A 26,237-nucleotide genomic window follows, 5' to 3' on the forward strand; every position below is an offset into this window, starting at 1 on the left:
AAGTCTTTCTTGTTTGTTTGTTTCCATTCCTTTGGCATTCTCCTCGGCCAAACCATAATGCCAGTGTCACCTGCAGGAGCAGCACTAAGCTCTCCACACTGAGCCTGCAGGCCAGTGCTTCACATCCCTGGTCAATGTTGGTTCTTCTCATCCCCATCAAAGAGCCTCACTTTTTGCAGGGCAAGGAGAAGATGGCTGCATCCCCTGATCCCCTGGGGTTTGTCTCCAAGAGAAAATTCCTATAGGTGTGACACCTTAAAATGGAATTTCCTTGCAGAAATGATTACCCTGCACAAATGTTTATATGATTCCCAGAATTATTGTCTACTGAACTACTGCCCCCTTTAAACAAAACTCAACATGAACCCTCTGTCCGGGGGGGGTGAAGAAGAAAAGGGTGTGTAGGACAGCTGATCCTCATGGCAGAGCTGTAACCTCATCCTCTGTCCCTGGCAGTGCCCATATCTGCTGTAGGCATCCCACTGAGCTGGACAGGCACAGAGCTGCAGTCCTTGTCCTTGTGTCACAGCCCGTATGTCTGAAATTGCCTAGTGACTCTTGATTTTCAACCCAGTGGACACTTTTGCATGTTTTTAAATATCTAAGATGGTTTGACTGTAACCCTCTCTATATATATTGTTTCTTAGAATTTTCTGTGCTTTTAATAGCACCATTAGGGCAGGGTGTCTGATCTGAAGGCAGTCACCACTCAAACTGCCCTGTGCAATGAGGAAGTGATGTTACATCCATTTTACAGCAGAAGAAGTTCTGCTTTAGGCAGAGTGTTGAAATGATCCCTTCCAAGAACACAAGGAGAAGCATGGAGCAGAACACAACACAGACATCGTGTTCCTAGGTCTAGTTGTGACCACAAAACCACAGCTGCTATTTTTTTTCCACTCTAAAAGATCTTGAAGAGAGATTTTTTTTTTTTGTCAGCTGATGGTTGAAGTAAATCCTTGGTTAGCTCTGTTGAATTCCATCAGCCAAGGATGTGAGTACACTTGACTGATATTAAGCTACTTCAGTTGCAGTGGTGCATTTCTGATCCTCTGCCTGGATGGATATTTTTTTCTATTATTTTGAGGATATAATAAAAGCCAGGTGAGAGTGTATTGCAAACCTGTGTGCCAGCCATAAGCAGCAGCTGACACCAGAGACTAAACAGTGTTTAAGCCACTTGGCAAAGCTCACACAGGTCCAGTAATTGTAGGTGGATGAGAGCTTGCAGAGGGTCATTAGGTTCCTGATGGAGGAAACGCCGCTGAAAGGCAGAAGAGGAAATGACAGATTTAATGAGTAGTGGTCACAAGCTGAACTACAAAGAGCAGTCAGTGTCTGTGTTTTCCTACAAGGACGTTCATAGCAGAACCAAGACTAGACAGTCCCTGCTCTGTCTCTGATGACCCCTCCAAACCAGAATGACAAATGGCATCAGGGAAAAGCCTCTGACTTGTAGAAAGAGTGGCTGCATTTCTGCAGGCAGAGAACTGAACCCTTGAAGCAGGGCAATGTCCTTCTGCTTCCACCAGGGAAGAGAGTGCCAAGCCTTTTGCAATCAAAACATCAAAGCATTGTCTCTGGAAGGAAATTGGCATTAAAAGCAGGTTGTCACTGTTAGTAATGGTTCAAAAAGCTGAAAGATAGATCTAGGTGCAGTATCATACACGCATGAAAAGAGAGAGGTGTTTGGTGGATAGGATTTATGATGCTACTCAAACTGTGCTTGTCATAGTCAAAGAGCCATTAGAGCACATGCTTGGATGCAACAGGATTGGTAACAGAATCTCTGGTCTGTCCCTGAGCAGAGCTGCACTCAGTGTTGATCCTAGAGTTTTTATGCTTTTATGAAAACAGCTAATGATGACATAATTCAAGATTCTGTGAAGGGCTCGGAGGGAGAATCAGTAAAACATCAAATAACAATGTCAAACTTTTCATGCATGACCAGCTAAATGCAAAAGCGTTGTTCTCACAGAGACTTGAAAGGATCAACAGTTGGGATTTGCTTCCAAAATGAAAAAGGAAAATTTTCAGGCCAATTTGTGCTTTTGACAGGTGAAACACCATCTGAATGAAGATGATGGATACACATCGTGAATGAAATTGGGCACAGGTGCTTGTGAACATGGGCAGGGAGGGAAGGAGAGGAAAGGAAAAATGTCACAAAACTGGCTATATTTCTAAGCTATTTCTGAATTTGTTCAGCAAAAGCCATAAAAGGTGACCTTACTGCAGGGGTGATGAGGTGCAATTCTCTGACTCTGTTGTCCAGGATGGGTACTCCAGGCAGTTCTGACTGTCACACTCAACACCAGGAATAAACAAGAGACCATAAATGGCTTTAATGAGTGAAAAAGGACACTCAAAGAAGCAAAGGGAAAGGACTGCTGAATGATTATTGACTTGGAAGTTGGGGTCTGTCCATGACCTGTTATCCCAGGGGGTTTTCTCTGAGAAACAAAGAGCTTACGTGCTGCTGTTCACATTGATATCCAATTCTTCTATTACAGGTCCCCTGTGTAACTTTGTTCAAGCTCAGAGACTTCCTCCCAAGTCCCATGAATTGCCTGACTTCAGGACTCCAGGAAAGGAGCTGGTTCTTGGAGGATGCTTAAAAGAACAAAAATGACAGCAGGCAGCTTGTTCCCTCCATATTGGCATAGAGATTGCTGGTATTGCAAGCCAGCAATGCTTCCCTGCTTCCCAGAGGGAGAATGGAAAGCTGGAACACCATCCTGAAGTAAAGAGACAGGTGTCAGTGGGGAAAAAAAGAAAGCTTTTGTTCTTATTGACTGTGCTCATCTGAATGGAAAATCCAGGCAAGGAGACTGGCAGGCCTGCAGTTCACAATGCCAGGTCTCCTGGTTTCTAATTTTAGAACAAAGTACTCCTGCCCACACTGCCTTTCCCAAACACCTCTGTTACACTTATTTTCAGAGGATGATTTCATAAGGTCTCACAGAAGCAAGGACTAGGCAGATGTACTTGCAGAATCTGAAGAGAAGAAACTGTTTAAGTGAAAAAAAAAAACAACTATCCTTTTTCTCAAGGTAGAATCCAGAGTGGATGTGATCAGCACTGTTTTAGGAGTGGCTTGAGTGTGCAGCAGGATTTGTACTCTCCTACAAGACTGCAAAAGAAATAAAACAAACCTCCAGCCTTGTGACAGAAAGGGTATGGTGTTGAGCATAAATCTGGGTTCTGGGCCCGAGCAAACTGCCCATCCCTTATGGACATCTGTTTTTCCTGCCCACTCTTGCTGCCTGGATCACCACATCCAACAGCTGTGTGGGTGCAGAGTCTCTTGTGCTGCTCTTGCTGCCAGTGTTGGACACCTCACACCTTTTCTATCAACACAAATCAAAAGCTGGCAGGGACTCCCTGTTAAACCCACTTTTCTTTCCTCACTGTCACATCAAGAGTTTCAAATCTTCTCTTAGTGTTATGTTGCAGAGGTGTGTGTTTAGTGGAAACCAGCCTTCCTTGCCAATGGGAAATACCCCCTTTGCAGGCAGCAGGGCACCCCTTTTCTGCACACCCTTTTGGTGAGGCTCTTGGCCTTGCAGAGCACGTGGGTGGCTGTCTCGCAGCTCTGAGTAAGCTGCAAGAGGATGTCAGACTTGGCCCAGCTTAATGTCAACCAAGACACTGTGGGGGAAGCCTGACTGCAAACAAAAGCAAAGCCAACTGCACTGTTTGTCCTCATCCAAATGAAGGCAAAGGCAAACAGGGAAGATTTATAAACTGTGTTTTTTTCATTATTTCTAATATGATAAAAAGACATGTTGTCTTCTAAGCATTGCAATCCGACAGCAGTGTTTTCCTTGGGCATGAGCCAAAGTTTTGGCTCCTCTTTTCTTTTACCAAACATGAGCCCTCTGGGATGAGTCACTGGTTCTCAATGGGCTGCAGCTGCTGAGCCAGGAAAAGGAGCCCTCGGTGCAAGAGAAGGGATCAGGAGATGATGTGTCATGTGGGTTACACAGGGAACCACATCACTTCCCACAGCCAGGCTGCATGCAGAGCACCACCAGGCCTGGAGGAGATGGGCATGAAGCCAGGACTCCCCAGGACTCACTGGGGTTTGGGTACCACAGTTAATCTCTGTTCAGATGGTCAGAGTCCATGTGGCTTCACCAAAAACTCCACTTCAGCAATTCAGGTACTCAAATGAGCTGCAGCAACTCCTTGCTGTAAACCTGGATCTTGAATCATCACCAACTCCTTGCTGCAATGTGTTAACCCCTTCTCCACTTCTCTCCCATCCCAGGACAGTCAGTGGAGTTACACAAGGGAAGCAGGTGGCTGGAGAACTCATAAACCAAGCATTTCAGAGAGTCATAGAATTAAGTTGGAAAAAACCTCAAGTCCAACCATTAACTCAGCACTGCCACATCCACCACTAAGCTGTGTCCCTAAGGATGTGACTCCACTGCTTCCTTGGCCTGGCAGTTCCTGTGCTTGGTTTCCTCTTGTGAGAGAAGCTGAATGAAAAAAACAAAAGGATCCTGAGGGACAATTCAGTGAGTAAGGGATGTGTGACCACTGGTGCCCAATGTCAGCTGATGGAAGCCATAGGATGAGGCACAACTGTAGGTATGATATTTTATGAAAATCCCTTTGCTAGGATTTTCTTCTCCTGAGAAGCTGAGAGGGCCTCAGCTTCAAGTGTAAACAATTTGTTATCTGCTGCTGTGGAATGCAGCAGGTGCTTTCTTGATTAGTCAATGTAAGATGTTTCTATTTAATAGCCAGTCAAAGAGGCAGCAGCTCTTGGAGTCTCTAGGAGTCACAGAACTTTATTATTCATTCCTTTCTATTCCTGTCTTGCCTTCTAATGAGTCTTTCTCTCTATTCTTTGTAGTATAGTTATAGTATGGTCTTTTTTAATGTAATATATATCATAATATAATAAACGAGCCGTCTGAAATAGAGTCAAGATCTCTCCTTCCTTTCACCAAGTCCTAACTGCCCTGAAGACCCACGGCGTTACACAACCTTTTCACTTCAGCCACTTTTGTCAGTGCTGAGAACCAAGCACATTAAATATTGCTAACCTACAGCTCGCCTTTTGTCGCTCAGCAGGTGACAAGCCCTGTGCAGAGCTGCTTCCTGTGCTAGTGGCCATCACACGGCAGTGAAAGGATCAACAGTGTCAGAGCAGGGCGAGGCTCGGTGTCACCGACCTCAGCACAGGGTCGCTGTCACCGTGGCTGAGCCTCAGCACGGCGGGGCCGAGCGGTTCCCTGATGCTGTTGTGTGAAAGATAAAGAGATTAAAAAAAAAAAAACCAAACAAAAAAACACCAAAAACCCCACAAACCAAACAAAAACACATAGCAATACGAGCGACCAGCCGGGGCGGGGCTCTGCTGAGACACAGGGGGACCGCAGACCGAGGGAAGCGACCTCGCCGCGGTGCCGCCGCCCTCCGGGGATGCGGGACGGGACGGGCCCGTCCCACGGGATGCGCTGGGGGCGGACGCGGGGATCCGAGCAGGACGGCTCCTCCCCGGCGGGGCGGGATGAGGGGCCGGGCAGAGGGGCACGGAGCCGGCCCGGGCGAGGTCGGAGAGGCCACACGACGGGAGCATGTCGGGGACAGCGGGCACGGCCATCTGCCTGCTGCGCTGCGACCTGCGCGCCCACGACAACCAGGTAAGGAGCGCCGCGGGTTTCTGCAGGGGCAGCCCTGCTGTGGGCAGGATGGGGAGGGATTCCCCTGCATCCCGCCCCGGCAGCTCTCACGGCCCGCTGCGTGTTTGCAGGTGCTCCACTGGGCTCAGCACAACGCCGATTTCGTGATTCCCCTCTACTGCTTCGACCCGCGGCACTACCTGGGCACCCACTGCTACAGCTGGCCCAAGACGGGGCCCCACAGGCTCAGGTTTCTGCTGGAAAGTGTGAAGGATCTGAGGGAAACGCTCAAGAGGAAAGGAAGGTAGTTGAGAAAGCACCGTGCGAGTGACACATACATTTCTGTTTTCCTACTCTCTTTCAGCACTCTCTTTTCTGTGCTGTGACTCGGATCATGTATTCTGGGCTCTGATGGCAGCTGATTTCAGAGATATTTCAGAGAGCCACAGCCCTTCTGTTGGATACTGTAGGGTCCCGTGTGTAGCCTCTGCTGCAGGGGGACAAAGAGCCATCCAGGCTCTGTGCCACGTGTGTTTTGCTCTCTCAGGTACCCCTGAGATGATGAGTGTCAGCTTTGAGTGCTTTGTCCCGAGTGCTGACAGTGGGAAACGTGAATGGCAGAATTTTGGTGGGCTATTACAGTAGCCACTGTGGCCAGGAGCCTTCCTTGTCCCTAGAGAGCTTTCCCTGGGAGTTGTCTTGAGACAGACCAGCATAGAGCCTGGCTTCTGAGACTGGAGAGTAACATTTTCTTATGCCCTGTCCCACTAAACGAGTCTCTAGAGTCAGATATCCTTGTTTATGATGCCTTTAGAACCATAATTGGGGTAGACTAGGGCCTGAAGAATCCACTGCCAGATAATATCTGGCTTTGCAGAGGAAAAGATCGTGGAGTCATAGAGTAGTTTGGGTTAGAAGGGAGCTTTAGGGGCCATCTAGTCCAGTCCCCCTGCAATGAGCAAGGGACATCTTCAACCAGATCAGGTTCAGAGCCCTGTTGAATCTGAACTTGAATATTTCCAGGGATGGGACAACCTCTCTGAGAAACTTGGACAAGGTGGATCAGCCAGCCTTTGAATCTCTTTAGTATGTGAGGAAAAACAGATTCACTTTTAGGTAACAGCTTGGCTTTGTGCCCAGTCATCCTTTCTAAGGCATCCAGAGTGGCAGAAATGTGTTTGACACAAACTAAGCCCCAGAGGCTTACAAACTCTGTTCAGGGGCTCCTAAAAAATGCAGGCTGGTCAAATCCTGTCTGTCTGCCTCCACACACTCTTTGTGCTCCATAGAAAACTAGGACACCAGTGCCTGCCTGGGCTGGGATGATGGCCTCTTGTACACATAAATAACAATAACATCAAACCTATTTCAGGCCAGTATTTTGTATTTCAGTACCCTGGTTGTGAGGAAGGGGAAGCCGGAAGATGTGGTCTGTGATCTGATTACTCAGCTGGGCTCTGTCACTGCTGTGGTTTTCCATGAAGAGGTAAGGGAAATACTTGAGTGACACAGTTGAAAGATAAAATCATGCTGTGAAGGTTTCTTCCACGACCAAGTGGTGATGCAGATCCTGCGTGTTCAGAGCCTTTCTTGGCTGTTGTTAACCTTGGGTAGTTCCTGGGATGGGGACTCCCCGAGTGGGAGTGGGAGTCCTCGATGGGGCAACGGGAGGAAGGTAAGGTGGAGAAGCATGAGGAGGGCAAGACCAGGGTCTTTGTGCATGTGGGTGCTGCATTTATGCAGCTCTGGCCTCACTCTTTTGTCCTCCCTAGGCCACGCAGGAGGAGCTGGAAGTGGAGAAGGGGCTGTGCCAGGTGTGCAGGCAGCATGGGGTGAAGATTCAGACATTTTGGGGCTCCACGCTGTATCATCGGGACGACCTTCCCTTCAGGCCTATTGATAGGTGGGCTGCTCTGTGGTATCACCCCTCCACTGTCCCATTTGTTTCTCACTCAGGAGGGCTCCCAGTCCTCCGGTCCCACAGAGAAAGGATCTGTTAGTCCATCTGTTTGTGCTTTTATGGAACAGTGCTGTTGTGCTCAGGCACACAACAGGAGAGCAACACATTCAGCCCTCTGCACCTGTAGGATTTATGCTTCTGTATGTATAAAGCCAAGGTGTGTGACCATTCATTAGGCTGGAAAAGACCTCCAAGATCATCAAATCAAACCATTAACTAAGCCAAGGCACCAGTAAACCATATCCTTCAATGCCACATCTGCACATCTTTTAAATCCTCCAGGGACAGTGACTCCACCCCTCCCCTGGACACCTTGTTCCAGCCTGACCACCCTTTCTCTGAAGAAACTTTTCCTAACAGCCAATCTAAACTTCACCTGAAGCAACTTTATAGAACCATTAAACGTTTTGGGTTGCAAGGGACCTAAGAGGTGATTTACTTCCAATCCCTCCTTGGTGTGTGTGCTCTTCACTGCTCCCTCAGTAGTCACCTGAAGTGTGGTTGATGGAGTTGAGTGATTCGTGGTATTCTGTAGAAAATGTGTATAATAAGGGAGACAAGCCAGGCCATGAAAACGCCTGTTTTTCTCCTTTGACTGAAAAGGCACCAGGAGGATGTAGATTTTTACACTGACATCAGCTGTGTTAATCAGAAGTCAGGTGAGATAAATCTGCCTCTCATGGACTTTCCCACCAGGGCACACCTTAAATTGAAAAGGCACAATTTGCATCAGAAGCAGAAAGAAATTGGGCAAAGGAGTGAGCTTCTGGTGGCTGTTATCCCCGGGGGCATCTGCCCTTATTGTGCTTGGCAGTGTTCAAACACATCACAAACGTGAGAGGACAGCCTGGAATGCTAATCCTGCTCCTGAGGCAGGGGTGTGGGGTGTGTGGGGGTGGCAGGGTAGTGCTCCCATCTCTGCAGGTTGCCTGATGTCTGCACCCACTTCCCTCTGCAGGTTACCTGATGTCTACACCCACTTCCGAAAAGCTCTGGAATCCGGGGCCAGGGTCCGGCCAACCCTGCAGATGGCAGAGCAGCTAAAGCCCCTGGCCCCAGGGCTGCAAGAAGGGAACATCCCTACAATGGAGGATTTCGGGCAGAAGGGTGAGGAAACTTAATTTGGAAGTTGCTCTAATGAACTCTTACTTAGATTATGTTCTTAAAAATACCCTGCTTGGGTCTGTTTTGAAAAGTGTGGTTTACAAAGTAAATAATATCCTGCTGCTCCAATTCCCAGATGTTCAGCCAGGCTGAATCAGGTACCTGTAGTGGCTGCACTTGAGTTTTGATGGTTAATACAAACCAAACATCTTGCAGTGCATATTGTGTTCTGTCACAGAAAAAAATATCTTTTTGTAAAAATGCAGAGGCAACTAGAGCCTGAGAGATACCTGAAATGTCCCTAAGGATGATTGGATTATCATGGCCCTTTCAGTCTGGGAGGGGCTGTAGAAGCATCTGTCTTTAGTTGCAGGAATAGGCAGATATTTGTCTTCAAATTAAAAGAGAGTAGATTTAGATTAGAGGAAGAAACTCTTCCCTGTGAGGGTGGTGAGGCCCTGGCACAGGTTGCCCAGAGAAGTTGTGGATGTGCCATCCCTGGAAGTGTTCAAGGCCAGGCTGGACAGGGCTTGGAGGAACCTGGGATAGTGGAAGGTGTCCCTGTCCATGGCAGGAGACTGAAACTGGATGAGCTTTAATGTTCCTTCCAACCCAAACCATTCTGTGATTCTCTGATCTGTCTCTTGCTGAGAAGCAAAACACAGAGGCAGTGGTTGCCCTGCAAACTGTAATTAAGCCTCAGTTCACTCACTCTGCAAACACAGGTAAAATCTTTATATGGGAATTTCCTACCCTGCAGCTGGGTAGGAAACGTCCTTAGTGATTTTTAATATGTTTGATATGACCCTTATTTTGAAGGAAAACCACACAATCTTTTATGCCCTCAAAGCAGACATCCCCTCTGCTGAGCATCCCTAGATTTTAAGCTCCGTGCCTTTGAGATGCTTTCCCAGGGGGTAACAAGGTGTTGGTGTTTTCTGTGGCAGATCCTGTGACTGATCCCAGAACAGCCTTTCCCTGCAGTGGAGGAGAGACTCAGGCTTTAATGAGGCTGCAATATTATTTTTGGGACACGGTAACGCTTACATTTCCTTGCTTACATCCTCCCCCTTGTACACATGGCTGTGCAAGTGGGTGAGGCTGCAATTTCACTTCCTAATAATATTTCCTTAGCTGTCCTATAAAACTTCATAAAGGAGGGAATTAGCATTATTTCAGTTTTTCAGAGAGACAAACTAGACCAAAAAGAAGTCATCTGTGACTGGGGAATGTAACCAAATACTTAGGAACCTAGTTTACTGGCCATCTCTCTGAAGTATTTTTTTCCATTAACTTCTGGGACTTGGGACAACATTTTTTAGCTGCTTTACCTTGATTTGCTCCTTCTGTGCTCATGTCCCACATCATCAGCAATGTAGTTCCTCTGTTCTGGAGGAGTGAAAAGTGGCCTGGAGGGCTGGAATTGCAGCTGGGGTGAGGAACAGTTGACCCAAATCCTGCCTGCAGTTATAAATAGTAGGAGGTTTCTGTAGTCTGGGTTGAAATCTTGCAGACAATAATGACAGCTGCTATTTGTTTCCTTGCTTTGATGGAGTGAGGCTCCTGCTGACTGCATGTTGTCAGACAATTTTTGAACTTATCTCTGGTCTATTCTTTGAGGAACTGTCTTGAATTTGCCACGTCTGAATTCAAAGGTACCTATGCTGATTTCCAACAGCATCAGACCCCAGGCAGTTTTCTGGATAAAGGAGGGAGCACCTCTCCAGCTGAAATGGGTTAAAAGTGTGGTGTTCCCAGTGCCTCATTGGGACAGTCCCCAGGGCATCCTTTCAGCTGTGTTTCCCAAATTCCTGCATTCCTTTGCTTTTGGGGAGCATTGTCCTGGTTTAAGCCCATAACGAAGCTCAGCCCTACAGCAGCTGCTCCCTCAGTTCCTGCCAGTGAGATGGAGGAGAGATTCAGAAGGATTAAAGTGAGAAAAGTCAAGTGTTGAGGTAAAGACCATTTATTAGGGAAAGCAAAAACTGCTTGCACAGGCAAAGCAAGGTAAGGATTCATTTAATTCTTCCCACCAGTGGGCAGGTGTTCAGCCATCCCCAGGAAAGCAGGGCTCCATCACAGTTACTTGGGAGGGCAAATGGAATCACTCCAAACATCCTGACTTTGAACTTTATATGCTGAGCATGACATCATATGGTCTAGAATACCCCTTGGGTCAGCTGGGGTCAGCTGTCCCAGCTGTGTGCTCCTCCAAATCCTTGTGCACCCCCAGCCTGTTCAGGGTGGGGTGGTGAGAGAAGCAGAAAAGGCCTTGAGGCTGTGTGAGCTCTGCTCAGCAGTAAGGAAAACATTGGTGTGCTTTCTGCACTGTTTTCAGCACAAATCCAAAACAACCCCAGATTAGCTGCAGTGAAGAAAATTAACTCCATCCCAACCAAAATGAGTACAAGTGGGCATTGCTTTTGCTCTTGGTCAAGCATTAATATAATCAGAGCTGGAAAACTTGTGCCTTCTTTTTTTGTAATGCAAATGTTGTCTCCCTCGGTGAGCTACAACAGCCCTTTAGCAATTGTAACCTGTGCAGTGAAGGTGATCAAGGAGAGATTGATTCTTCCCTATGTCCTCTGCATTGTCCATGGAATGCTCAGAACATGGAAGATCTGCCTCCTGCTGTAAATGTGTGGGGCACAGAAACAACAGTGGTCAGGGTTCCTGCAGCTGAGTGTTGGGGGCTGTCGCCTATGGAGGGCTTTGCTAGTTGGTTTGTAAGCAAAGTTGAGTTAATAGAAGAAATAACAATTGATGATTTTTGAGTGTATCTATAGCAAAGAAGAAGACAAGGTTGTTAGCATGGGAATAGATTAGAAAAGTTACATAAACATTTTTGTAAGCTAGACTACGTGTATAGGTAGATGTGTATACTTGGTTTATTAAATTTTTGTAAAACTTCTACTTATTATATTAACACTAATTATTTTGCACCAATAAATATAATAAATTATTGTAATGTAGTTAGTGATTTAAAATTATGCTTTATTAAGAGTATATCAGATAGAAAACACAGAAAATAAAACCTTTTTATTTTAACAGTAACAGTCACACTGGTTCTATAAACCCCCAAACAAGCAGCCAGAAGGCTGCCAGTTCCACTGGTGCTTTTCAGTGGGTTTTTGATCCAGAATCAGCTGGGGATGGGCAGGGAGCAGCACAGCCAGGTGCCCAGTGGCTTGTAGATAGAAACGTGCTGCAGGCTGAAGCGGGGAGCACAGCTTGTGACACACCCCCGGAGCTGTAATGAGGACTGCTGGCCTGGTTCATGCCTGTGTGCTGGGGGCAGGAATTGGGCAGCTGTGCAGTCCTTGCAGGCAGCCATGAGAGGGAGCCCAGCCCTGCCAGATTGCTCTGGCTCCAGAAGGCAAGAACATTTAGCAGGTTGCTTGTAAAGTATTAAATAAAACCTTTTGTTCTTTTGCTCTCACAGAACCTGGTTGCTTCTTACAAGGAGACTCGGAATGGGCTGGTGGGAATGGATTACTCCACGAAATTTGCACCATGGTAAAGATTTTTGTTGAGACTGGGAAATCCTTTTCTGCTTCCATCCCAAACAGGTGTTACCTGTCTGCTGAGTGCTGCTGGGCATGGGCAGGGGTCTAGGTGTTGTTCCTTTGGCCCTTTTTATGGTGGTAGAGCAGCTCTGAGGCTGCACTTCCCCGGAACTGCTGCAGTGAGGCAGAGCTGTGCCAAGAGCTGCTTGTGCTGGGAGCACAGTGTGGACAGGGAGCAGGAGGGACTCGCCATTTGCCTTTGGCTTCGTGCTGCTTTGTGTGAGAAGGGAAAGGCAGGGAGGCAGCACAGCTTCAGCCTAATCCTGGTTTCCTGAATAGTCTGGGGCAGGTCACGCCACCTCACTGCCATTCTGCAGGGTGAAGAGACACTTCTGATTATTCCTGTAGGAAAGGATCTTTTGTGCAGGTAAATATTTTGATTTTTAATTAGGGGCTCTAGTCCCTGGTGCTGGAAGAGGCAGAGTTAATTCCAGACTGGAATTGAAGCAGCAGCAGAGCCCAGCTCAGCCTAAACTGAGAGCATCTGGATTCTCCCAACAGAAGTGCAATGAGAACCGAATTTCAGAGGGCTGTTACAGGTTGGGATTTCTTGTTTCCAACCAGCTTTGTTCTGTGATGGTTGCAGTGGATGGCTCCATCTGGTGGCACTTTGGGATCCCAGAACTGCTGGCTCTGTGGAAGTTTGTTATTTGTGGTCTCCACTTGAGTTTTTTCCAAGCTGACCATTTGCTCAGAGCAAACAGTTCTGATCTGTCTGCCCCAAAATGTTCCTCTATCACATAATCAGAGCAGTTCAGGTTGCAGCAAGTCATTCCCATCTCATACTGCCCATTAGAGCTGGTCAGCAATTAAGAGAAAACTCTTCAAAGTCTTTCCTTCTGTTTTCCACGATTCATTAGAACATCCAGTGTTTCCACAAGCTGTAGTGGAAATGGCAGTAAAATTCATTTCTAGGAAAAGCAAGGTAAAAGCTGTTCTTGGTCACCCTGTACGATAGGGTTGGAGTCTGCAAGTTCTTTCCTGTCTTGCAACAGCACTGATTTGGAACAAATGGAAGGAGCCCAGTGGGTTGAAATGCCAGAGCAGGGTTTGATTCCCTAGCTTTCCTGTCAGGGCTCAGATTTTCAGCAGTCACTTGCTTTCTGTGGTTGCTCAAGTGAGCCACTGAGGTTCTGCAGGAAAAGGAGCCCTGGGCATAGGATAAGGAGGTTTGTGGTAAAAGGGCAGGTAGAACATGTGATGCAGAGGATGGCATTTGAGATTCTTCTCTGGGTGTGTCATTTGGTTTGTTAAATCATTTAGACAACACTTGTCAAACTTGAGTAAAATGATTTATCTCAATAGCTTGGAGACTCCTGTGACAGTCATACCCCAGGAAGGAGAGGATCTTGATTCTTGGAAGAGAATTCTCTCTCTTGAATAGTTGCACAGAAGTTGCAATTTGACTAAAGCCATTTAGGAAGTCAGGGGGAGCACTGCAAGCTGAACAAAATTTTTAGACAACAACTCTAGACACAAAAGTGCCCCTCTCCTCCCCCTGAGCTGACATCAAGCTGTCAGTCCTGCGTGACACTCAGGACATCATTCCTCTGCTTTCAGGCTGGCTCTGGGCTGCATCTCACCCCGATACATCTATGAGCAGATCCAGAAGTATGAGAGAGAGAGAACAGCAAATCAGAGCACATACTGGTATGTCTTTGCACCATCAGCATGGCTTATTTTCTCTGAAAAGGAACCTGGCATTTCATGCACAGGAGAGTGATTTGTTAACGCTCTTTGTAATTGATGTTTGTTTTTCCTGTGCCTGCTGGCTGGTTCCTCTGGGTTGCACTGTAGTTCTCTTTCAGTACAGATTTATTAGGCTGTCTTAGACACCCAGGGGCTTTAGGCACTTTGTAAGTAAAGATTATGAATGCCAGTTGTCATTATTATTGCTGGGAAACCGTGGCTCATAATTTTTGAAAACAATCTCAGCAAATCAGCACCATCCATCTCTGTGTTCTTATGGGCTTAATGAAAAGGAGGAATAGTTTACAAATAAATAAAAGCCAAAGGGTTCCTCAGACTGAGAATACGAGCCCACAAGTCTCAGTGACTGTGTGACTTGTGAAAATCTCATGATGTTTGAAGGTCCCATGGTCCCAAAAAAATCCAGCTAGTGGCCCCATGTTTGCTCAGCTACCTGGCCATGACCACCATGTCAGAGCAGAGGGGAAGAGAGCTCTGGGAATTGGGTTTAATGCATCCCATCCTGTCACCCATGCTCTTCCTCACCTCTCAGTTTATCCATCCCTGGGCTGGCCTTGAACTTGTTCAGCTCTGCCCAAACACTGTGAATCAGAACCTGGAGCTCTGATACAGAAACAGGGTCATGTTAGAGCCTGGCCTAACACAAGACCTGGATGGGGAAAAATCCCAAAACATAACGTCTGTGCAAACTCTAGAACTGAATATTCATTTTGGTTTGTTACGTTTGCAACATGTCAAACAGCACAGTGGTTGGTGAGGAACAGGCAGAACACTGCCAACCATTCTGGCCAAAATTTCATTAAAATTCAAATGACAGATAAAATATCAACCCCATGAAGTGTATGTTTGGATGTTTGGGTTGGTGTTTTTTTTTTTTTTTTTTTGGTTTTTTTTTTGTTTGTTTGTTTTTTGTTTTTTTTTTTACTTCAAAGACATTTAAGAGAGTAAAGATTGCAAGAAAGCAAGAAATGAACATACTCCTGTTTTCCATCTAACAGTCAGCCAGCCTGCTGGCAGCTGGCATGCCGTGGTGATTTTAGCATTTTAAAGTATTCAGTAATTATAAAAATGAAGCTGTCAAACTCCCAGGAAGTCAATTGTACAATGAAGTACAGGTCATGGTGGCTGCACATTGAACCTCAGTGTTATGACACTGCTTTTTAGGATTTGGACAGTGTCCTGTTCAGGTTGGACATGAGAAGGAATTTCTTCACTGAAAGGGTAATTAGACATGGGAGTGGGTTTTCCAGGGAGGTGGTGGAGTCACTGTCCCTGAAGGTACTTAAGAAAAGACTGGACTTGGTGCCTTGGTCTGGTTGACACCGTGGTGTTTGGTCAGAGATGGGCCTGGGTAGTCTCAGAGTTTTTTTCCAGCCTAACAGATTCCCTAATTCTGTGATTCTGTTCCGTAACCAGATTATCCAGAAGGATCTTGTCAGCCTAAAAGTCAGCTGAGCAGAGTGCTTCCCATATGGCATAGAGTTGAAGCAGGTTTCTAAGGCTGATGTGCCATCATTTTATAAGAAGCTCTTTTTATATAAAAGATTTTATATAAAACTGTCCTTTTTTTTCATGGACCTAGCACTTGATCTAATGGGCTGGAGCACTGTAAACCAGTTTTGAAAGGTGTCTTAGAGTCCCTTGCAAAGGTAATTGCTTAAATCAACACAAATAAATCAACACTGAGCTCTCAGGAATGTGCTGATGTGCTCATTCCTGCGGAAGTGTGCCGCTCAATCAGGCCCTCACCCTGCTCTGTGGAGAATTACATCCCAGCAGGGATGGAGGAGGAACATGTTTCCTGAAACTCTGCTGCTGCACATGAGCTGAGGAAAGCTTCCCAAGTGATTCATGCAGAGTTTGCTTTCCCTGTAAGCCAGGTAAGGAGGCTTGGGGAAAGAACTGGTGTCATGGGGAAGGTCCCTGAAATCCCTCGTTGTGAATAAATTTCACAGTGTTAGTGATGGTTTGTATGGAAGCAAAATCCTTGTTCAGTTCTCCTACCTGAGCCACAGTGAAATCCTGAGATGGCTTTGTGTTTCAGGGTCCTGTTTGAACTGCTGTGGAGGGATTACTTTCGATTTGTGGCCCTGAAGTATGGCAGAAGGATTTTCTCGTTAAGAGGTGTGTATGGATCACCACATTTAGGGGGGAAAGGTACTCTATTACAACAGGGAAAGTAAGAGAAGAGGCTGTTGGCATTAAGTTGTACAAATGATCTTCTCATGGTGCTTGTGTCACCACCCTGCGATGCTGCTGGGAACTCTCTGTTAGCACAGAAGGGCCTCAGCACCACTGTGCTGGACACTGATCCCCAAATCTGATTAGACACAGGGAGTATTATTGACACGTGTCTGTGGCAAACAGCAGCACAAGGAGAGTGAAGATGCTGTTTCCAGAGACATTCCACCTTTCAGCAGAATCCAGGCTTCAGGCTTGCCTGAGTTCTCCAGAGGACCTGGGACAGAGCAGGAACTGACCCAGCAGGGTGAATCCCAAGAAACCAGATATTGCACTGCATAGGAATCAGAATGAGATTTGGCTCCAGCCCCAGTGACAGGAGTGTGCATGTGAAATGGGGGTCTGAGCACTCAGTGCAACAACAAATACCCAATCCATGTGTCAGGAGACCCTGCAGGTGATGCCTGTGCTGGGTGAGCTGTTCTGCAGGTGATGCAGCACTGGCTTAGATGCTCCAGGGCAGCCTGCCTGGCATCCAGCTGTGGCTGCAGAGGGACATGTCTCCCTCAGGGTCTGTGTCACATCTGCCAGGCCTGTGTGGCTGTTCTGATGGCATTGGATGCCAGTGGTGGGCCTGATCTTGAATGTTTGTAGCTAGAGCTGTGTTGTCCCTGCTGCCTCTGCTCCATTGCACAGAAGGCTGTAATTGCCACTGGCTCCTGCAAACATGAAATCATCCCCCTCATCTGTTCCTATCCCATTTGCAGGGGCAAAGTGTTACCTGGGGCTTCTGCCAGGTAATTCTGGGTGTAGTACCTACTACAGAAACAGATTTCACATAAACTTTGTTCTGGATAAAGCTGAAAAAGAAAATACCAGCATGGCCAGAGCACATCTCTGTCCACTTGTGAGGTCCGAGTCATTTTTAATTAAAAAAGGGAAAAAAAAGCAAACATCAGCAAAACAAATAGACAAAATCCATTAGGGCTTGAGCACCCTCTGTGTGCAAAAGACACCCCTTTGCAACACTTGAGGGGAGGAACGGATCATCTCTAAACCTGTGCAGAAGGTTTGTTTGTAATGGCACTGAGAGGCCAAGCTTCACCGTCACTCCTTGTGACAGCCAAGCTCCCCTGGCTGTGTTGTGGTCTGAGTAACTGTGTCAGTATTTCTTCATCAGCAGGTCATTATTTTCCTCCACAGGGCTTCAAAGTAAAGAGATCCCCTGGAAAAAGGACCTTCAGCTCTTCAGCTGCTGGAAAGGTCAGTAGAAACCGCAGGTTTGGCTGGCTGTGTTTTGTTCTCTGTGCATCTGTTGGGGCTCACACGTGCCCTAACACTAACTCGGGTCTCTGTAGGAGAGCTGCCAGCACGGTCAGGGCTGGCATTTACACTGGCTTCACCAGGGTATGAATGTGTGTGGCTTCCCTTTCCAGACTGAGCACTGAGCAGCGCACAGGGTGACCCTGCTTTGTGAGGTGCACTGCAGGTAGATTTTCCTGCCCAGGAGGGAGTGTTTGTGACCTGCTGGTCCCTTGTATTTAGTCACACAGAGGCTGACCAGCCCTTCTTATCAGTATTAGATTGCCATGCCTGCTGCGTTTGGTTCTATTTGCTTTTGGTTACAAGGTTACAACAGATTGAGACTAAATCACATCTTTTGTAATCCCTTTTGTAATTGTAATTCTTTAGCTGTTACAACTTTGTTGTTGTAACATGAATAACAAGCATAATATCTCAAAATTTGGAGGGACTAACAGATTAAAGCATTAGAATCAGTGCAATACACACCTCTGTATCTTTTCTCGTGTTAATGCCACGTGTACCCATTTGCACACAGGCTAAAATAAATCATCCAGGCACAGTAAATCTTTTCCTTAATAACAGACAAACTCTACTTTTCATGTATTAACCCTGGGGGATTTGTCCAGTACATCCCTCTATTAGTCACCTGTTAAGAATCTTTTTGTTCTTGGCCCATCTCACTATTGTCTGCATATTTATTTTACTCTGCAAAATTCCCTGCAACCCACCTGATTGTTTTTCCAGTCTGAGATTTTTCTGTACTTTTTTTTTCCTTCTTGCCAAAACTTCTCCCTAGCTTAATTTTCAGTATGATATCCAATTTAATTTCCAGCGGATCTTAGTGGCTGCACTCCAGCTAAACCACACTGAAGTCTCTCCCTGCTGCTGTGCACTGGCACTGTCCTGGAAATGGCTGTGAATACATGACCACAGGCTGGTTTATGAGTGCCCTAAAGCATCCTGATATCCCAGTGCTGTGTTTTGTCTCTGCAGAAGGCAAAACTGGGGTTCCTTTTGTGGATGCCAACATGAGGGAGCTGAGTGCCACGGGCTTCATGTCAAACAGAGGGCGGCAGAACGTCGCCAGCTTCCTCACCAAGGACCTGGGGCTAGACTGGAGGATGGGGGCAGAATGGTTTGAATACCTGCTGGTAAGACTGGACCCTTTGTGTGCCTGAAGTTTAATGACAGGCAGAAGGACAGCCCTGATTTATAAGAAAGGGTACAGGTGCTGGTGAATAATTTTCAGGCTGATACAAAACCGTGTAGATACTTTTTGCAGGGTGTGAGCTTCCCAAAGCTCACATAAGTAAAAGGAATTTTGCCACAGTGGAGCTGCCACCAACAAAGATGCAGCTAGGAAGTTTGCAGTAAGCTTTGATCCTCTGTGCAGGGTTTTAGCCAGAGATCTGTTGCACTTGACAAAACTTTCAAACATGAATTATGCTAACAATGATCTGGTTTGCTAAGTTACAATCCCCTACTGAGACCCAGGTGACAATGAAGGAATAAAAAGAAGCAACAAAAAGGTAGGAGTTAAAGCATCTTCTATACAGTAAATATAATATTAGTATATAACAGTTAGTTGAATATCTTAGCCAGATGGTTTTTAATGATTTGTTGCTAAGCCTAGGCAATTCAACAAAAAAGTCAGGGTTTCATTTGTGAGCTAGGAAATGAAATTTCAGGTGTCAATATGTAGCAATCTTCAGATATAATAACATGATACACTTTTCCTAGAAGCATGGTAAGGGAATTGTAATTTGCCACCACATTTTGTCAGAGTAAATCCTTAAATAGCACGTGCAAGATACCCTGTGCAGTCTTGAAGTGTTCCACAATTGTTGAGGTAGCAGCTGGTTGAAAAACCAGAGGCTGGGTAGGAGGGCAGCCCAGAAATAGAACATAAAAAGAATGTGTGCTGGCACAGTGTCTATGCATTGATGGCTCTGGACTGAGAAGCCACAGGCAAGTAGGGACAATGGCTGGATCAGCTTCCATGGAGCTCCACCCTGGCTGGAGGCATCCTTCTTCATTCTGGGGTGTTACAGGCCTCCCTGCCAACTGGAGCACCAATTCCTCTCGTATATCAATCAGCAGCTGTGTGAGCTCAGTTAAATAGCTGGGTCACTTTTCTGACCTCCGCCCCCATGGATTCTCATGGTACTGGCTGGAAAAGGCCAAATACTCACATCAGCCTCACATTAAAGGTCTTATCTGTGGGATACAGGAGGCAACTGGCAATCAGAAAACTTTCCACTCACTTGTAGTGCTGGATGGGCAGAGAAAGCCCAGTTGCCTTGCCAATATCTGCAATTAAAAGAGATTTTTTTGTGAATGTAATTTTTTTTTTAACTTCCTTGGAGATGGGCTCTGACATGGCTTTGGCTGCAGGAGGAAAATCTGGGTGCTCTCCCATGCCAATGCTGTGAGCAGTGGGCTTGGATAACAACACAGTGCAGGACTTCAGGATCCTCCAGAAAGGGGTTTGGGAGCTCCAAGCTGTGATGCTTTTCCAGATAAGAGCAAGAGCCTTCCACAAGTGTGTCCTGTTCCACGAGTGAGGAAGATTTGGAAGGTCTCACACTAGAAAGATGCTGCTTGTGTTATCTACATTTATTCCAGGACACGAATACCAGCCTTGCTGAAGCAGAATTTAGCACACTGCAGTGGCCCTTTCACCAAGGGAAGCTCCAGATGCAGATGGCCACTGTAGGCTGGTGTGGCACAGGCTGATCCTTGTGCCCCTTGGTCCCATCTTGTGTCACACAGCTCTGTTCCTGTAACCTGGTGGCATCCCCAGAACAGCACACAGGAGACATCAGCTTGGTGGGGAAGACATGGCTGTAGAAGGGTAGAGGCCAGTACAGAACTGACACTGGTCTCACTTGCCTCTATAAAAAGGAAAGCAATGCCTCTTTCATCTCCAAAACTGCCAGCAAAGGGCCACCAACTGTTTGTGTGTGCCATCCACACCAGACAGGCAGGGAAACTGAGGCACAAGCTCTCTGCAGCCTGCTGGAGCCAGGGGAAAGGCCGGAGACCACTGGTGTCCTGAACTGAGAATATCTCAGCTCTGACTTCATTGATTTCATTCCCAGGGTCAGGCCCCAAGGAAAGGCAGAGAAACAAACAGAAGAGAATGTCAGGAAGGGGCAAGGCTGAGGGGGAAATGAGCCTGCCTCCTCCAGGCCCCCTTGGATTTGCCCTCACCTCCCACACATGCCTTCCTGCATGTTAATCTCGCAATCAGGCCTCCAATGGCATCTTTCTTCCCTCCTTATCTCACCAGCTGGAGGAAGTGAGCTGGGAAGGGGAAGCCTGGTGCACAGGGAGCAGAGCTGGCTGCTGCTCACCCTGACCCCAGCACTCATTGGCTCTGCAGAGAAAGGGCACCTTGACAGAGCCCATTCCCTGAGCCCTCTGCCATCCTGGAGCACTGAGCTTCTCATTCCAAGGAGTGGCTGAGATCTTGGAAACATCTCTCTGTGGACTGGTTGCTGTTGTGGCTGCAGTAAAGGGAGAAGAGAATGGCACTGAACCAGCTCTTTCTGTCACAGCTGCTGCTTTTGCAGCACAGATATCCCTAGGAATGCTCAGAGATCCCAAACCCTCCTTGCTATAACTTCCACTCCCCCCTGAGCAGGGTTTGAATTGTCCTACAACTAGAAAACTTCTGGTGTTGGATTAAAGCCACCCTGCACAGATTTAAGCTGAAGAGCACTCTGATGGGATCATCTTCTGCTCTCAGTTGTGCTTGTTTCAAAAGCCCTGCTCCATTTTATATAAGCATCCTTGAGAGTTTTTATTTGTTTAGAGAAGGAATAACTTGACAATGGGAGAAAACTGCAGTGTTTGTATTGTTTGCATCCTCATATAAACTGTGTAGTTTGTCTGCATAGTCTGAGATAGATTTCTCTCCAAACTGCCTAGTAGGATCAGCAGAGATGACTTGGTAATATGTGGTGTCTGGGTAACTGGTCAGAAAAAAATTTTCTCTCGTATTTGAATACTTTCTTTTGGAATATGAGCATTCAAATGCTATGGCTACTTGTGAAGTCTGCCAAATGATGGCAGAAAGAAAAGGATTTTCCTTTAAAAGGAAGTAAACTGAGAAAGACTTTGGTTGGACTTTTATTTGTTTTCTGACCTAAGGATTATGAACTGAAGTAGTCTGGGAAGCTGATCCCAGGCTAAAAAGCAGCCATGCAGGTCCTTTCCTGAGCCACATGCCTGTACCAGCATGGGAGAGCTCTGACCACCCTAATCTGGTTGGAGTGAATCCCATTCAAGGAAATTTCCCCCTGAGCTAAAGAATGGACAAGAAGTTTGACCAAGGGCCAGCCCAGCTCTTCTGACAGTTTTCTCCCTCTGTTCTCAAGGTGGATTATGATGTTTGTAGCAATTATGGCAACTGGTTATACAGCGCTGGCATTGGCAACGACCCACGGGAGAACAGGAAGTTTAACATGATCAAACAAGGCCTGGATTACGATGGGAATGTAAGTCTTGTGTGACTGTTTTACAGGGATGAGTGCAGGGAAGGACGTGTGGTGTTTTAGGGAGCAGAGGAGATCAATGTGCTGTGTGGATACAAAACCAGTTCTTGTGTCTCCTGGCCAGCAGACGGGCAGGTTCCTTGGTGTGCACAGGACAATGTAATTTAACAACCGGCTGCTGTGCCCAGGGATGTCCCCACACCCTCCCTGGTCAGTGTGTTAAGTGTTTCATCACCATTTCTTCCCAGTCACAGCCACATCCCATCAGAACATCACATAGATGCTTCCCTGAGCACAGAGCAGCTTCTTGGGGAACTCAGGAGTTACCCAAGAGACAGAACCATTCCTTGAGAGGTGCTGAAGAGTAGATGAAACGTATGACTCCTCTGACTATCCTCTCTTAAATTGCAGATAAATTGCCCTTTCCTTGTGCTTAGCCAGTATTCACATACTGCATTACCTGTCTCCACACTGTTCCTTAGCTTCACGTCAGGCTGTGCTGTTGCCTTTTGGCACTGTAGCTGGCAGGATTTAACAAGAAATCAGAAATTAGTCCTAGTGGAGGACACAGCAGTAGAGTTCATAGGAGAGATTCAGGAACACAAGAGTGTGCAGCTGAGGTAGCCATCCTATTTTCCTTCAGTCACAGGAAACATTTTGGGGGTGACTTCATTTCAGGATGTCCTAAACAGGACAGATGAACAGTGCTGAAAATGCACCTCTGCCTCCCTCCTGTGCCTGCAGTGTGAGCATGGGAGAAGAGCTCCAGCATCCAGGTCTCTCTTTAGGCATTAATTCTGGGTGGAGGATTTAGCAAGAGGGGCTAAGGCTTGTCAGAGGTAACTGATGCTGTACAGCACCAGCTTTTCTATCTGGAAATCTGGCTCCTCTCTTTCCCATTGAGCAAGAGCCTTGCTGGGAAGCACTTACAGATTGTCACTGAATGGATCCTGTCCATTGGTTCTGTTTGCAGGGGGATTATGTCCGGCTGTGGGTGCCAGAACTGCAGGCCATAAAGGGAGCAGACATCCACACCCCCTGGGCACTGAGCAGTGCTGCTCTCTCCCAGGCAGGAGTAACTCTGGGTGAGACCTACCCACAGCCAGTGGTGACAGCCCCAGAGTGGAGCCGACACATCCACCAGAGGCCTGTGAGTACTGGGAGGGCTGGGATGGGGTGGGAGGGCTCATGGGGCTGCTCTACATCAGTCTCTGTCAGTTCTGCCCTTCGTTCTCAGGTGTAAAGGGAAAAAAAAGTTGTTGTAATGCAAGCTTACATTACATCACAGCAGGGACTGTGCAGCCAGGATTATTTAGCTGTCTGTCCTACCCACTGTGGTGAAGGGTGTAAATTTTTTGCTGCTTCTCTCTCCCTTGTATAGTCAGCAGGGCTTAGCCACAGCATGTCCTTCTGAGCATCCTTCCCTGCCCTGGCAGCCCCACCAGAGGGATGGGGTTTCTCCAGGACCTCCACTGGTGTGACCACCCCACAATGCAGGTGGACAGAAGTGAAACAACCCAATGTCCTTTCTGTTCAGGAGGTGGAAGTAAAAACAACCAACTTCTGCTTGAGTGCATCCAAACTGGAGTCAGCAAGACCTGTAAATATAGAAACTGCTCCTTGCACTTTGCTTTTTGAGTGTATCTTCCCTTTAGAATGGGGGAAGAATGAGTTGTTGCTCTTTCAACGTGTCAAAGCTTTTATCTGCTGCCTGGGATGCTGTTCTTGGAGGAGATGGGTATGGAAAGAAATGGATGTAACCAAGGGTTGTGTATAAGAGTGTTCAGCATTCTGCCTCTCCATCATGCATCTACCCTGCCTGCTCCTGAGTGAAAATACTTTGTGGAGGCTCAAATTTAGGGAATGCACCAAGTCAGTGAAGAATGAAGCATGCCCCCATTTCAGGTTTTAATCCCAAGGTGCAGTACCAAATTTTAGGCCAGATTCCTTTGCCATGAGTGCAAATTTTGGTGGAAGCAAAGCCTTCTGCTTCACCCATGCTGTTGGAGGCCTGGATTAGTAACCTCCTGGGATGAGAGAAAGGACTGTACAGGAGCACCTTAGTGAGACACCCGTTTGAGGCAGTGATGAAACTTGAGGCCAAAAAGCTTCTTCATCAGGCAAAAGTTCAATTTTAATCAACTTTCCCAGCTCACCTTACCAGAAACCCTGGTTTCCTAAATCCCAGCCTAGAGCAGTGCCTGTCAGTGCCTTCCTGCTTTTTTGAGCGAACTTGGGAGGCAGAAGTTCCATGCGCACATTCTCCTGGATGTCAGCACTGCTTTGTGACCAAATCCACTCTGCAGCATCAGTAAATATCTCACTGTTCCTTGTCATTTGCCACAGGGAGGAAGTCCCCATCCCAGGGGCAAGAGGGGACCAGCACAGCACAAGGACAGAGGGATAGATTTTTACTTCTCTCGCAAGAAAGATGCTTGCTGAAGGCTGAAGGAGTGCTCAGCAGGAGGTTTTGCCTGGATAATGGTTAATCACCTTGAACAAGCCAAAGATACAGGTTTGGCATGGTAAAATAACACGGGATCTGCCTGTCTGGTGTTCCCAGGGACACTCATTGGATGTGAGTGTTTGGAGGTTGTGTATTAGCACCTCTCCTTACTATCTGGAGCCAGTGGTTTATGTGACAGGTGTTTTCAGTCAGAACTGACACTTCTTATGCTTATTTTTAATTTTTTTAAGTTTTAAGCTCACCAATCGTTGTGCAATTAAAAGTTCTGCTACTGGAATATTTTATCTTCCTCATTTCCACAGAGCTCCACAGATAGAGACTGCAGAGGATGTTCTTTTACTGTGTCTCCTGCAGTATTTTGGAAAAGCAGTGTGTTCCTCCTGGAAATTTCCTTGCAGTACCCTTTGTTTTTGGTACCATCCTGGAAGCTGAAAAACGTTCCATTCATAGCCAAGAATTGTGTTTTGTACTTGGCAGCAAGACCAGTTTGAAATGGATCTGTTACCAGTTTTAGGATTTTATTTTTATGCAGAATGTTGTACTTGCTGGAAGAGTTTGCTTATTTGGAGATGGCCATATTTGTGCTATCATGGAGGATTGTCATCTGAGGGGAGCCCAGATCTGAACACTTTGACCACCAAAGATGGGACACGGTTCTGGAGTTATTGCTACTAGAGATCCACTGGGCCCGTTCTGTAAAGAATAATTGCAATACTGTAAAATCTCTATCAAGTGATGGGTGAGAAATAAACATTGAACACAAGAGTGAGTTGTTCTGCCAAAAGCAGAAAAAACCAAGTGATTTTGAACATTTGAACATAGGCCCTGTCAGGGCCACATTAACAATTCTGCCATTTGTTGTATTAGGGGCCTGGGCAGGAATGTAGTCATCAGGGGGTGATTTGGGAGGGAATAGTGTGGAACAGCTTTAGTGACAGCGCTGTTCTCTCTGGCATAAGACAGAGACACACAGCACAGATCCCTGTCCAGGCCACTCCAGAGGGCAGGGCACTACGTTTGGACAGACCCCAGCAGGAGAACCACACAATCAGTTAGGTTGGAAAAGTCCTCTGAGATCATCGAGTCCAACCTGTGACCCAACATCACCATCTCAACTGCGTGCCACATCCAGCCCTTCTTTAAAGAGTTCCAGGGATGGTAATTCCACCCCCTCTCTGGGGAAGCCCATTCCAATGTAATAATCCTCTCTGTGAAAAAAATCTTCCTGATGTCCAAGCTAAACTTACCCAGCACAGTTCAAGACTCTGTCATCTTGCCCTATCATTTATTGCCTGGGAGAAGAGGCCAGCCTACACCTGCCTACAGCCTCCTGTGAGGAGGGAATTTTAGAGGGTGATAGTGTATCCCCTGGCTTCCTTTTCTCCAGATTAAACACCCCCAGCTCCCTCGGCCACTCCTCAGGGATGTGTGCTTCAGACCATTCCCCAGCTCCATTCCCTTCTCTGGACCCGCTCCACTCCCTGAATGCCCTTCCTGACTTGAGCCCAGAGCCGGGCACAGCACTCGAGGTGCGGAGCACAGGGGAACCATCACTTCCCTGCTCCTGCAGGCCCGACCATCCCGGTGCCGACCCGTCCGGCCCCGCACCGTGAGGGAGGGAGGGAAGGCGGGCAGAGAGAGCCCCGCACCGTGAGGGAGGGAGGGAAGGCGGGCAGAGAGAGCCCCGCACCGGGAGGGAGGGAGGGAGGAAGGGCGGGCAGAGAGAGCCCCGCGCCATGAGGGAGGGAGGGAGGAAGGGCGGGCAGAGAGAGCCCCGCGCCATGAGGGAGGGAGGAAGGGCGGGCA

At 47.1% G+C, this 26,237-nt stretch overlaps 1 protein-coding gene across 1 annotated transcript; it reads left to right on the forward strand.

Moving 5' to 3' along the window:
• The first annotated feature begins 5,425 nt into the window (after positions 1-5,425).
• LOC119698171 (cryptochrome DASH-like) lies at positions 5,426-25,196 on the forward strand. The gene is made up of 14 exons (XM_038129809.1): positions 5,426-5,660; positions 5,771-5,943; positions 7,032-7,125; positions 7,412-7,542; positions 8,558-8,706; positions 9,651-9,739; positions 12,146-12,219; positions 13,830-13,919; positions 16,024-16,103; positions 17,364-17,423; positions 18,459-18,616; positions 21,848-21,967; positions 22,938-23,114; positions 24,311-25,196. Exons 1-14 carry the CDS (start codon positions 5,595-5,597, stop codon positions 24,404-24,406), a joined length of 1,557 nt encoding a protein of 518 aa, XP_037985737.1. The 5' UTR covers positions 5,426-5,594; the 3' UTR covers positions 24,407-25,196.
• Positions 25,197-26,237: the final 1,041 nt, after the last annotated feature.

Source organism: Motacilla alba, chromosome 2, assembly GCF_015832195.1.
Source record: "Motacilla alba alba isolate MOTALB_02 chromosome 2, Motacilla_alba_V1.0_pri, whole genome shotgun sequence".
Lineage (NCBI taxonomy): Eukaryota > Metazoa > Chordata > Aves > Passeriformes > Motacillidae > Motacilla > Motacilla alba.

What these genes read in the sequence shown, in the direction of transcription:
- LOC119698171 (XM_038129809.1), top strand. Translation starts at nt 5,595, where the DNA reads ATGTCGGGGACAGCGGGCACGGCCATCTGCCTGCTGCGCTGCGACCTG. An exon ending in ACGCTCAAGAGGAAAGGAAG is followed by an intron (nt 5,944 to 7,031) that starts GTAGTTGAGAAA and finishes TTTGTATTTCAG; the next exon opens with TACCCTGGTTGTGAGGAAGG. An exon ending in CCCTTCAGGCCTATTGATAG is followed by an intron (nt 7,543 to 8,557) that starts GTGGGCTGCTCT and finishes TTCCCTCTGCAG; the next exon opens with GTTACCTGATGTCTACACCC.